Genomic DNA, 14,029 nt, shown 5'->3' on the forward strand with positions numbered 1-14,029 from the left:
GCACTCTGAGAGAGGAGGTGGTTGACAAGAGTGCATCAGTGTGTAATGCGTGCTCATATCCAAGATTTACTTGCTTTAAGGTAGCTACATGTGTAACTGAAGTTACTCAATATTTGGTTCATAGAAATGTTGAGGCACTTTGAGGCACTCGGCAAGAGGATTAGCAAAAGGCTTTGTCTATAGAATTCTGAATGACAGTCTTAATTAACATAGCCATGTTGGAACTCTTAATGGAAATAATAAGCATGTCTTTGAGATATTAAGTTTTTTTTGAATTCCGGAAAATGCTGTGACATCCAGGTGCCCTTTTGAGAAAATTGCTCATTCAGTTTATGGTAATATCTGTCTCAGATGAATAATAAAGCCCAAATAATAGGAAAAGTGATTTATATTAGTTGGTTTTTTATTATTTTATTTCTTCTGCACAAGAAGTAGCAAGTCTTTCCTCTTGAGGAAATTACTCTTGTGTAGCCTTATATTAATGCCCTTTTGCAAAGAAGCAGCTTCTCCTAGGAAGAAAGGTTGCTAAATCCTACAAAGCTGTCTTGAAAGTTTGTTTAGTGCCATACTGACTTGTAAGAAAACGTCCCTTCCAGCAGTCTGATTTTGACCTGTTTTGCTTTGACATTGCAGCAGATGCAGTCAACAATGCAGCTGGTTATGGATTCAGTGGAGTTGATGAGAAAGGCACTTTCCGCTGGGACCTGTTGTCCAATTTGAATATCTGGAACATTGAGGTGAGATAAAGGAGTGGCTGCATTGGCATAATTATACAGAAATGGGCATGGTAATGGGTAAGGGCTTTACTGAAAGGAAATCTATGCTACCAGGCTGCTCCTCTTTGGCACAAAGAGGTTTTGTATTTTATCTGTTGGACAGATAAAATGCATCTGTCTCACAGGCTACCTCATGCTGTGTATTCAGGTTGTATTTCTAAATAGTTTTGTGAGGGCTAAAAATAATGATATCAGATATTTAATAAAGGAGCAGTCAATTACTGTAGATTGAGGCTGAGCTCAGTGGGTCAGTAAATTGTTCACAGCTATGATTCTTCACCATCTGTGGTGTGTTCTGTTTATTTACTTCTAACAATCTTTCACTTTTGTAGCCCAGTTGAGATGAGTGGTGGTAGTGAAAGAGGCTGCCACAAGTTGCACAGACACGTGCAAGGGCTGAACTGCCTCTGGTACAGGGAGAAAAGCAAGGGTAGGAGACATAACAGGTACCAACCAAGCAACCTGAGTGGGAGCTGACAGGGGCACACAGAGCTTAGGTGGGTGCTGGTCTGGAACACCATGCTGGGAGCCACACTCTTGATCAAAACAGCTCTCACTCCTTCCTTGTGACTGCTGCATGCTTCTAAGGTCCATTAGCCTTTTGAAAACTACTTGTGTTTGTGTCTCTAATGCAAAAGATGGCCCATATAATTTGTTTGCCCTGAAGAATATTTTGTGAGTGCCAGTGAGATGTGGAAATATTTATGTGTCTGTGACTGCTTTCTAAAGGCTTCTTTTATGGAAAGAGGAGAAGCCTCCCCCTGTAATTCTCTAGTTGTGATTTTAAAAGTAATCACAGATAAAAATAAGTTGATTGCTTTATTGCTGAACAATCTGTGACTAAGTGAATGTACTGTAATAGCTCTTCTCAAAAATGAAATAACCCCTGTAATTCTTCCTTGAAGATGCCAAAATTGGAAGTCTATGCAATCCCTGTTTTTCAACATTCTTTCTCTTTTTCTTTTTTAACCATGATTAATCCTCAGTGTAGTCCTTGATGAGTACAGGATACACAGCCCAGAAATGCTTTACACTTCTTGATGACAGCAACACCCTAGATAACTCTGAGATCTTGATTCTCTATCTTATTCAGTTTTGGGGCAGGAGATGTTTCTTTGATGGGCTGAGGCAGCTTCTGTTTGAAGCAGGAAAGTAAAATGCAGCCAGTACTCTTCAGTCAAGCCAAATGAAGGAGCCTTTGCTCCTCTCTACCCACCTCTCAAAGCTTATTCCTTTATAGGTCACATGGGCAAGAGATCAGAAATTGTTTCCAAGAGGATAAAATAGGGTGTTGTCTGATTTTTTCATGTTTGCAATGAGAAAAAGAGAGGCTACAGAGACCATGGCTTTGGCTAAGCCTTGAACCATCACTTTATGTGCCAACAGCAATGCTGGCAGTTGAAGTGTGATTGTACAGTCTATACAGATACAGTCTATATATTCAGCAGGTATAGCCACCTGCATGTGTAAAATTACCTCAGAGCTGGCAACTTGAGTGCTAAATATGACTGTCTGATCTGTAGAGAAGATAAGCACATGGAAGGGGTTGTGTGGGCCTTAAAACATGACAGGGGCTAAGCCAACGTGGGGGACTTGAAAGCCTTGGCAGCGTGCTTGTTTTGACAGCCAGCAACTACTTCCTCTCTTGGTAACGTAACAGGGGAACTTAAAGGAGGCCAAAAGAGAGTGACAATATTAGTTGGAAGAGAAACTGTGTTTTTCTTGGCTTCTTGTGGTTGCAGTAATGCAATTAAAATGTGGCAGTGCTGCATTGGGAATTGTTAATAATTTTAACTCTTTAAATGCAGAGGATGAAATGCTAGCTTTAGAGATTCTGCATGGAAGTGCAAAGATATCTGCACATCCCCCTTGGAAGCCCTTGCCCTTAATCCATTTTTTCAGTCATTTTTTCCATCCCTTCCCTTCAGCTGATATGGCATAATATTGTGGTGTCACTGAATCATGTTCCCACTTGGCCAGGGTGACCTTGGATGTTTCTGCCAGCAGGCAAGGGACCAAGGTGGAGTTGGGAGGGGAAGTTGATCAGCAGTAGGGGAACTGATGCTGAACAATAGAGTCCAGCAGTCCTCTAAAGCTGGGGGAGCTCAGAGGAGGAGGTATTGTTGGTACTCTCAGGATACTGGAGTCCACTCTGGTTTCTCAAGCTTACCAGTGGGCCAAGAATTGGCTTCTAAATTTAGTCCTAACTTTTTTGCCCATGTTTTTCAGTATTCCCCCTTCCTTCTCTAAATAGTAATAATAATAATAATTTTTTTTTAATAACACTTTGTTTTAGTACCACTGTAGGGAAGTCCAGATTACATAATGGGTGGCAAGATATCTCTTCCAGAAATAAAGCTGTTTATGAACTGAAACGAAGGCCAAGCATATAAAACAAGAAAACTTCTCAGATTGCCCATTATTTGAAAAGTAACCAAACACTGTATTTAATTATATGAGACAAAGTGAGATTTTAGAGCAAGTGCCAAGTGTTAGCAGTGAGTAATCAGCCTATTTAATGTCCCTCCCAAGTCATATTAGTATAATGATGGATTGTGGCACAGTCATCATAAAAGTTAGCTGCTAGAATTAATATTTTCCATGTACCTCCCTGCTAATTTAAATTGCAAGTAGTATTTTACAGGCTTCATTGCTAACATTTCATGTGAATTTCTTTTTTAGACTGCAACAAGTTTTAAAATGTACATTGAAAACTGGAACATTCAGACAGCTGCCTGGCTGAAACGGTAAGAGTAATGAAACAGTTATGTGCTTGTGAGATCCAAAAGCTCTCCATGGCATGGAAAAACGCTACTTGGTAGCTCTCCTAAATGTAAAGCTTCTTGTTCTTCCTTTGTTTCCTGTGTCTGTAATAGTTGGTGCAATACAAGGGTATTTGGTGCTGTAAAGTTTCATTGCTGCAAGTGTAAAATGCTCCTATTTTATATATGAGCAGCAAAGTCATAAACAAACTGTTCAAAATTTCCATAATAGAAAGCAATAGCATTTTGTGGTTTCCCTCCATTAACTTTCCTGTACTGTTTTGCTTTGCTATGTTATGTTCCCCACACTGAGGTGAGTCTTGCTGTGTCACTGGGATCCAGAAATTCAATGAGAAATAAGATCAAAATCTTCAGAGCCCCAGTGTAGTCTGGTTTGGAGTTACCCTAAGATGCTTGCCAGGCAGTCCTTGTTTAGGATATGGGGAAGATACTTATAGCACTGAGAGGATCTGGTTTTAACCTTTGACTGTTAAGGCACATATTATAAATAGTAGCATAAGTCCAAATTTTGTAGATTGGACTGTGTCTCATTACTCATTTCACTTTGTGGTGTGATTAAAGCTCAGCATACAGTTGACATAGTGTCTGAAATGCAGACACAGATTTATTGTAGTTATTGTAACTAAATCTATACATCTTAAAAGTCTATAGATCTTAAAAGTCAATATCTACTATTTTTCATTATTCAAATGGTTCCTGGTAAAAAAATTATTATCTTGACTTGTTTCTGTGGAGCACAGCATTTGATTTAAACTTCAGATAGCCAAATAGACTGGGTGTTGTTTTCTTGAACTGTTATCCTTGCATCTCGGGAGTAAGATTTTTGCTGCTAAAGTTAGCTGGAATCCCCTGTTTTGCAATAGTTTACGGCACTCCCTGTTGTTCCCAGCATCTGCCAGATAACTGTGCCTAAAAATACCTCTCTTCACTAGAGTGAAGGGTGGGGTCACATCTATTTGTCTTTCAACTTGCTCTTGATCTGTCATCACAGTTTGGAAGGGTAACGTATGATTCCAGATAGAGATGTAAAGATGAACAAAGTCTTGCCTGCCCTTTATTCCATTATTGATTTGAATGCTTTGAGCACCAGAAATATTTGTACCGGCACTCTTTGGGAACTCATTTGCATATAAGCATGCATCCTCATTCCATCTAAACCTCCATTTAAATGGAGAGTGTCTCATGCCCTAGTCTGTGACTAAACCAAGATAAGACAGCTAAGAAAACAAAGTGAGACCTTAGAAACAGAAGGATTTTGAGCACAGTGGCCACTGTTCAACCTCTTCTGTTTTGTTTTCATTTTTGCAGTGTCTGCTATGACAGAGCTCCCTGGTACCCCACGGCTTTAACATTTATCCTGTCGGCCCTGTGGCATGGTATCTACCCTGGATATTATTTTACGTTTCTCACTGGAATCCTTATCACACTCGCAGCCAGAGCAGTATGTACCTTTCATTGTTCTCTTCTAAGGCTAGACACTATCCAGGCTGTCAGCTGCACCCTCACATGGTCAAGCAGTTTCTCCCTGCTCTGAGCCCTCTTTCATGCCTTTGCGGGCTTGATGCTCACTGAAACTCTGTTCTGTATTGATGCTAATTGCAAAGTACCCAGCAGTTATAACCAACACCAGTTCTGGACATGATGCACTGCTGTCCCTGACTGTCAGAGGAAATGTTGCTTCAGGATGTATAGTTAGGGGTGCCACCAGCTATGTCCATGCAGTTAAATCAGCTTGGGATTCAAGGTCCTGTGGGATTCCAGATTTCTTCTGGGTGATGTTGCCTGTATGCTGGCTTGTAATTAACTCTGGGCCCAGTCTTGCACAAGAAGCTGCTGTGGGTTGAGCATTAGCTCAAACTTGAACACTTTGTGTGGATGCAATTGATGCAGTAAAATGGTCTGTGTGTTTATGGGCCTCATTTTGTATACAGTCACCAAAGACAGAACAGGGTTCATGTCTCACTGTTGTTAAATTTATCACTGTTGATCTTTCAAGCTGAACCAGACACTTGTGCAGGGCTGGGAAGCACCACTGTTGTCTTTTGTAGATGACTATGGATAAATAACCAGGTTAATCTAAAGGAGAATTAAACTAGTGACCGGTATTAACCACTATTGCTAGAGCAGGTTGCTTTGCCTCTCACTTGTGAAGATTTCACAGATGTTAAACTAACTTAAAATCTATAGGGAATGTCACACGCTTGTAGGTATAAGCACTTACTTGTTAATTTAAAGTAACTTTGATTTACTGTTGATAACCAGTAAGAAATGAAAGTCAGGAGGGAGGAACAGCTTCCCTCCCAAAAAATATTGTGCCATACATCCAGAATGAGAGAGTCTACACCTGTGGTTTTGACAGAGCAAACTGGGGGCCACTTCTCTGTTTGCCACTGGTTGACTGTGAGATCTTGAAAATGCCAGTCGGTACATGTCTGTATTCCTGCTCCCAGTGCTTTGTAACTGATGAATAAACCTTCCTGTGATACTAATGCTGATGGTAAACAGAGTCATGCACTGCTGTGTGTCTGTGTGGCTTTGCCCAAGAAATGTTTATATGATTTTCTGCTTACTTTTCCCTGACCTGCAGATAAGGAACAACTGCAGACATTACTTCCTCTCGCCAGTGCCTCTGAAGATAGCCTACGACGTGGTAACCTGGGCGGTCACTCAGCTGGCTGTGTGCTACACGGTCGCACCATTTGTCATGCTGGCTGTGGAGCCCACCATAAAGTTCTACAAGTGAGTCCCCTGCCCTTGACTTTACTCTCCAGGGTGCAACAGACTTGCTTTAAATAACCAAGACCATGCTGAAAGGCAGTTAGCATTCCATCAAATTTGAAAGAAGCCCAGACAGGATGCTTGCTAAAGTAGAAGAGGTGACTTTTGCACTCCTGTAACGTAATGAGATTATAACAATGCCAAGGCAGAGCACTTTGGTTGTTCTTCTCATTCTATGTCCTTACATGACATTTCATATACTGGGTTTCCATTTCCAAAACAGCTGGGCCTCAACCACTAGCAGTAGCCAAGGCTGAAGAGGTTAAGAATAATGTGAGTTGGCAGTAGGAAGGAGGTGCTGAGCAAAGACCAGGCTTCCAGCTGCTCAATGCGTATAAGGGGAGGTGTGATGGAGCAGCAGGAGATGTGGAGGGCTCCTGGCAGAGCATTGCTCCTTGAAATCAGTGTGCTTTTCATTACAAAAGTATGCTTCTCTTATTACAAAGGGAGTACTTCCCTAGATTCCTTAAAAATAAGAAAACACTGGTGTTGCAGAGCACATTGAATGTGCTCTAATAAAACCAAGTTGAAATAGAAAAAATGAGAAAATAGGTAGAAAAGGGAAACAGGACTACATGGCGTTACTCTTCTTTCATTTTACTGTCAATATAGAGTAACAGCTTTTGGTTCAGAAGAAAGTCAATTCCCTCCACCAACATAAAAGACACAAAGCTGGTAGTCAAGATAACTGCTGTCTGTTTGCAGGAGGCTGAATTTCAACATTTTCTATTCCTGTTTCTTGAAACATTTGATTTCAACACAGAAAACTTATGATGGAGTAAAAATTTCTCCAGATCTTTCTTAGCTTCATTTCTTAATAATTTTGCCGTGGTGACTTTTGCCCTGGTTAACTTTGAACATAGTTAACATTTGAACTTAGAGACTTGTAAGCAAGAAAATGTTATGCTTTTGGACTATGGCATGAATTTTTGGAGCACTTCACACCACAAGCAGTGGTCTTAAGCACCTTACAAGGATATTAAAAACTATGGTAAGAAGCATAGATGAGACCACAGAAATGTGCATTGCTATGTTTAACATCTGGACCATACTGGTCCCAGTCACCATCTTCCCCAAGCTGCCAGAACCTCATCTATTTGATTTAAGTATTTTTTATTTCTCTTTGAACTTGTGTATACTGAATTATTTGAAATAAAAATATTTGATGTTTAGAAACATACCAAATACAGATATCTCTGAGCAGTTACCTTCAAAAATGCAAGCCTTCTGTAAACGTCATTACCTGACCTTCTTCGGTTAAAAGCTGAGTGTTTTGATTTATTTCAGATCTCAGCACTTTGGTTGAATTTATTTCTTTCTGTCACTTTTTAAAATTCTTCTTGAACCATGAGTGATATTTCTTCACAACTTGGCCTTGTAAATTCTAATATTAGAAGAGAGATGGGCTGAATAAGTCTGGGGTTGAATTAGATGGGTTTATCTGAGCTGTCAGACTTTGGATTCTAGGGTTTGCTGATCGTTGCCTTGCCCTATTATCGTCCACAGCAGCATTTTCACCCATGCCAGCAGACATCATATTCCAAGACTTTGTGAAATTCAAGGGTATATTTTTGTGCTTTCTAGGTCAGGTTCATACATCCTGCATTCATTCATTCCTTAGCACTAAATTCTGCATATTGGGGCTGCAGAATTCCTGTTTCTTCCAACAAAAATATAATATTCTTTCTGCTTTTGTTCCCAGGTCTGTGTATTTTCACATGCACATTCTAAGCATCCTGGTGTTGCTCCTGTTACCAGCCAGACCTCAAACCCACTCTGTAAGAAGGGCTCAGAATCAGGCCATGCTGAACTCTATTAAAAACAAAGACAAATGATGCCTCCAAAGAAAACTGCCAGCATTGGGAAATCAATCTGTTGAATTGTAAACAAAAAAAAAAAAAAAAGGAAGAAAAACGGGTTGCAGGAGGATCAAAGTACAAGACAAGTGGCATTTCTCTTGGCTATCTTAAATTCTTACTGGAGAGGGCAGAGAAGAGCCTGAATGACTGTAATTCAAATTATTCCAGATAATGGAGATTTTACAGGCAACGTTTACAGGCTCATGGGGCATTCAATTTTTATAGTAAATATTTTTATGAAGTGTTTTTATATATTTAAACTTTTTCACAGAGAGGCATTTTTTCTCTTTTACAGAAATACACAACTATTAATCAACAAATGATCTTGTGATTAGAGAGAGGGACAGAAAGCAGCTAGCAAATGTTAGACCAGCTGCCTGATAGCCTGGTGCTGTGGGCAGCTGTCAGGGGAAACTTTTCATCTCTTAGTTGTGGAGAGAGGTGGTGCAAGTAGAATAGTACAGGCATGGGGTTGCTCAAGGTGCTGGCACTAACTCGTGCCCCAGCAGGGGAAGGGGGAGCGGGGCTTTCCCTGGAAAACCGCGGAGCAGGGACTGCAGCCTGAGCTGGGCAGCAAAGGTACTTCACATCCTTCACTGTGACACCTGCTGGTGATGAGGGCAAGACAAGTCCCTTGGGATTCGGTGTCTGGGAGCAGTGATAACTGGCTAAGCCAAAATTTAAAGCCAAGTAAAAGAAAAACAAAAGACAAAAGGGGGAACTCAAATCTAGAGTAAAAGAAGGGACGTGCAGCCTGTGGTCTGTAGAGTTGTGCTTCTCTAATGACATAGCTGGCGCTCATTGCTACATCAGCCTTACTTTGTAGTCTTAATGATGCAACACTTCCTTTTTGGTATCAAAATGCATGAGGAGCCATATAGAGTTAGTGTTTTAAAACCTGCAGTTATGGGTTAAATCTGAAAAAGCTTTCTAGTGGATCAGACTGTTGTACTCAAAAACATCCCATCTTAAGGAGGGGTTACATTCCAGCACATAACACTAATAGGAAACCTGAACAGTAATTATCACTGTCATAATAAATCATTCTCTACAAAATACTGTGATCACCACAAGAGTCAAGACTGAGTCCTTGTGTGATCTTGACATCTGACTTAACTGTTGATGCAAGTTTCTCTGCTTGTAAAGTCCTTGACTTACAGGGATGTTTTGAGGCTTGATTCCTAAGCGCTTGTTGTGCATCGAGATAACCTGCTGCAAAATGCTGTGTCAGGCTTTTTTATAATTTTTTTCTTAAATCCACTTAACCCAGTAAAATAGACTGGTACCACACATCAAAACCAACTGAAGCATTTTTTTAAAATGTTTTCCAGGAATGTTTTTATCAGGATTTTGTAGAAGCAGTTCCCTTGTTAATGCATTGGTATTACTTTATCGACATTTAACTAATGTGTGATTGAGGAAAGAACCCGCTGTTTACTGCATTCTGATTTTTGTGTCAGATTAGAGTTTTGCAGAATCTTCATGTTTTGAGAAGAAACAAAGCAATGAAACCAACACAGTTCCAAAAAAAGTGATTTTTTTTTTCATTGATGGGAATTTTTTGTCCTGTGACCACATTATGATTTAGAACATAGTTCATGGAAGAGTTTATTTGCTAATTTATTTTAAAGGGCAAGATGGGATTAAAAGATTGATCTGAATAAACAATTTGCTTTGTGTCACTGCCTGGCATTATTGATCACTAATGTCTAATGTGAAAAATGGGTGAGTGGGTGGGTGAAATCACACTTCTGAGGGGAGATGTTCAGGTCTGCTGGATTTTACAGCAGCCGAGCTTTCCGTCCTGCTCCTGCTGAAACAGAGACAAGGTGACCCCTGTCTGTTTTCATGGCAGCTTTGCCCTTAACTTGGCTGGTCTTTTTTTGTCATGGTGTGAGTGTTCTCCTTGTGGCACCAGCCTCAGTTGCATTTTGGGCATCTAATGCTTCCCTTGAGGTCTGATTGTGCCATTCCTATATCCTGTGGGAGGGAACCAGGGCACATCCCCAGAAAGGGATGGGGAGTTGGGTGCTGCTGGCCCTGGAATCCTGTGGGCTGAAGCCAGTCTGCAATTGCCTCTCAGAAAAAAAAAAGCAGCAGTGTGAGCTCTGCCAGAGCCAGCAAAATTCACATAAATGCTGGGCTTTGGCAAAAGTGAGGAAGGCAAATGTTCCCAGCGGGTTGGCCTTAGCACCTGCTTTGGAAAAAGAGTGCTGTCAAAGGGGTTTGGGGGTCTGCACCTGCTGCTCTGTGCCTGAGATCTCCTGCATGGCTTGTGCCCTGTTCTGCAGCTTCCTGAGCTGTGCACATTCAAGAGAAGCCAGGTATGACCAGAGGGGTTTCTCTTCTAGTGTTTCCCCAGGTGAAACTTGTTTATATGTAATGCCATTGACTTATGTTGTAGTTTCAGCTCCTACAATGTGATGAATTAGTCTGGGCTAGTGAGAAAACTGTTACTCTCCTGTCATGTTGCCTTCTCAGTCTGAACCTGTCCCTGAAAACAGGTGCCCTGGGAATCAAAGAGAGCCAGTCATAGAGATTTAATGTCATATGTTACATGAGCCAAAATTGAAACTGGCTTTTTGAAACATGGCATTTGCAGGGAAACTTGGTGGTTGAATTAGTCTTAAAGCTGGGTGGAAAAGAAGAAAATTACCTAAAATCTTTGCTGTAATATGTTACTATGGACTAGGCAGCAAACCTAGCCAAATGTGGCAGTCCTGCAAAGCTAACACAGAGTGGATATAAGTGGCTGTAAAAAACTCCTTTGAAAAAAAAAGGCTGTTAGCTTTGAGGTTACCTTGATCAATCTGTTGTGTTGAGCCTTCCTCTCCTTTTCTTCTTCTCAGGGGGATGATATTTTGTTTTATAGAAAGACTGCAAACAGATGCTACTCTTTAGAGGAAATTCATGCTAGCAATGTGCATCTACTTTGCACAGGAGTATGTAATTCAAAGAGCCAAAGTAGAGATTTAGGTTAGAAAAAGATGATGTCAGGAACTTGAATTCTGGTAATTCTAATTCTAGTGTAATTTGAGAGTGTGTTTCAGTGATCAAAATACATGGTGGTGATTACCAACATGTTATTAGTTTCTGATCTCTCTCTGGGTTCTTAGTGCTGCAAAAAACTCAAGAGCATCTAGAGAGATTCTGAAGAGAGCAACAATTTTGATGGCTTTTAAGAAAGAAATACAGGACTATCACACAGAAATGAGAAAGGTAGATTGTACTGGATGGACAAAGGCTGAGTTTAAATATGACAATAACAAAAAGACACCACCACCATTACCCCCTTGGATTGAAGGCATATTCTAGCTGCTGTTTTTCAGCATATTTTGATTTGTCTAAACTAGAAGTTGAGATGCACTTGGAAGAGAAAACTGAATAAAGAATAAAGCTTCATTTCAACTTAACTATGGGTCTGGTATTTAAACAAGCAAGTGTTCAGCAATTTCTTCAGTGAACTGAATGCACAATTTATATTTTTACTGTCCTGTAAGCTGTCCCCCGTCCTAGGTACATTACTGCATGTCCACTTGGAGCTTGCCAAGCAATGGAGGCAGCACAGAAGTGGGATACAAGGTGGGCAGATATTTTTTTCTCCCTGTTTGGCTGCTCTGTTTTGTATGCAAACATTGCACATAGCTGGGATTTTTGTATCACTTGAAATGAAGTAGGTGGGTGAGAAAGCTGTAGATTTTTACTCTGTTGGTAGATGTTTGCATAAAGCTGCAAACTTACCTCTCTACACATGTAAAAGCAGGCCCAGCAATCCTGATCTGGATTTTGTAGAAATACAAGTTGAAATCCCAACATCCAAGGAAGTTTAGGGGCAAAATTCCTATCAGTGAGGTTAGTGACTCATGTTTAAACCCTTTGTCTTCTTATCCCTGAACTGAGGACTTCAGAAAAATTATCTACTGGCTGCAGAATAAATAAAAACTTGTCTTTAATGTATAAGGGTAGAATCCCCATAGTCCACCTGCTGTGGACAGAGGGAGAGCATGTGTGTCTCCTCATCCTTGCCTAAGAAGAAGAGCCATGCATGGCTGCATATGGAAATATCAGCTCTCCTTTGAGGTGCCGCTCTCTTTCCTGATGTCACAGAGCCGATGCAGTTCAGCTCTCAGGGGCTGGAGGCGTTGCACGGCGATACAGAATGGGAAGCCTTGCCTGACATCTCAGCATGAGCGCGAGTGCTCAGTGTGCGCTGTAAAATCGCCTCCTTTTGTGCGCCATCCGCCTGCTGCTCCCTTTCTTCCCGCAGATGACGGCAATGATATGCATGAAGGGTTTGCGTTTGTGCTGCCCAGACGTGAAGTGGCAGCGCGTTTACTCACATCCATTTACGAGTGGTGCCCTCTGTGGGCGAGCACTCGAGAGATTCTCCTCCTGTGCCGAGCGGGGAACGCTGCAAAGGCAAAGGTTTGGCAGCAGCCCAGACGCCCATAGTGCCAGGCAGCTGGTGGGTTTCAGGTCTGGGGTAACACATGTGTGCCGTGCAGGAGAGTGGGAGAAATGGAAGACCTTAGATAAACTGGGGGAAACCCCTATTATTACAGGAGGAAATGCTGCTTTCCTATAAGAAATGATGTTTGTATGCCTTAAGAACTTGTGGCACACTTTCATTCTCCTAACTCAAATATGGTCTTTAGAAGGGGCGCACAGGATGAGGGTATATCAGTTCTGAGAAGTGCCCTGACAATGCCCTTGGGACCCAATTTATTGTCCATCCATAGAAGAGCTCTGAAAGTGAGACCCCAGGCTTGCCTGAAGGCTGTTCTGCTGCAGCATGGCTCCCTGTGCACCCAGATGAGGGGCTGTGCAGCTGGCCTCTGAAGCCCTGGCATCAATGGCAGGCAGCTGATCCAGGAGCATGCCATGCTCACAGTCAGTTTTCCTGATCCTTCTCTCAGATGGTGTACAGGTAAATACTGTGCCTACCAATACTTAGAAAAGTGTGGAACACATTGAGGCCAAGCCAGTCATGGTGGAACAGGATGAAGAGAAATGCTGCCACAGCCCAGACATGCTATGCAACCCTTGTCTTGTCCAGAGATAGAAACCCCTCTTCATCAGAAACATCTTCAGACAGTGACATTGCCACTGCTCTGAGACAAATGGGTTTCCTATTTGTTCATACTTATGCTTGCCTTGATGCCTTCTGTATTAGTGCACTTTAGTTTTTCTGCTTTAATTTTTAATTTGTGTTTGAGAAAGATGGTATTTTGTGGCCATTTTGGATCTGATCAGGCTGATACACCACTAAGGGAAACCTTAAAAGAAGTGAGTAACATGAGTATTGAAAGAGATAATGTGAACACGTTCCAATTGATTTACATGTCTGTTACTCTGATATGTTTTGGGTTTTTTTTTCCCCCCAAGTACCCTTAAATGACACCTTCCAGAGTGGAACAGATCGTGCATTTTCCCTGGGAGATGTCTTGGGAACGAGCTTAGACAAAAACCATCCATTTCTGACACCCAGAGGCCCCCTGGCTGGCCTGGTGAGTGGCTGCCCAGGACATTTTGAGGTAGTGGGGGGTGCCATGTACTTCCTCCTTATCTCCACTCTGGGAACACGTGTGTGATCCACAGCATGCGTGAGAGAGAATTGCAACTGCAGCCCTCAGCGTGTAAATCAGGGTGCAGGGCCCTCAGGTGTGTGAAATAAGGGGCAATCCTCAAACAAATAATTGCATAGGTGGGGACTGGAGGCTTAGAGAGATTCTGACAATTGACTGTGAGCAGGCAGCTCATGCCACAAGAAGAAGAAAAGGCAAGTTTTCTCAGTGCCAGCCTATGGCTTCATGTGGCTCCTGCCAGGGATGGC

At 41.7% G+C, this 14,029-nt stretch overlaps 1 protein-coding gene across 1 annotated transcript in view; it reads left to right on the plus strand.

The window, feature by feature from the left end:
- MBOAT1 (membrane bound O-acyltransferase domain containing 1) overlaps positions 1–9,878 on the plus strand; it is a 58,409-nt gene extending 48,531 nt beyond the window's left edge. Inside the window, exons 9-13 of the mRNA XM_059482473.1 lie at positions 634–737; positions 3,459–3,523; positions 4,868–5,000; positions 6,147–6,298; positions 8,040–9,878. Coding sequence (XP_059338456.1) covers positions 634–737; positions 3,459–3,523; positions 4,868–5,000; positions 6,147–6,298; positions 8,040–8,172 — 587 coding nt within the window. The 3' untranslated portion in view covers positions 8,173–9,878. The remainder of the gene's footprint in view (positions 1–633; positions 738–3,458; positions 3,524–4,867; positions 5,001–6,146; positions 6,299–8,039) is intronic.
- Positions 9,879–14,029: the final 4,151 nt, after the last annotated feature.

This window comes from Ammospiza nelsoni, chromosome 1 (genome assembly GCF_027579445.1).
Source record: "Ammospiza nelsoni isolate bAmmNel1 chromosome 1, bAmmNel1.pri, whole genome shotgun sequence".
Taxonomy (NCBI): Eukaryota; Metazoa; Chordata; class Aves; order Passeriformes; family Passerellidae; genus Ammospiza; species Ammospiza nelsoni.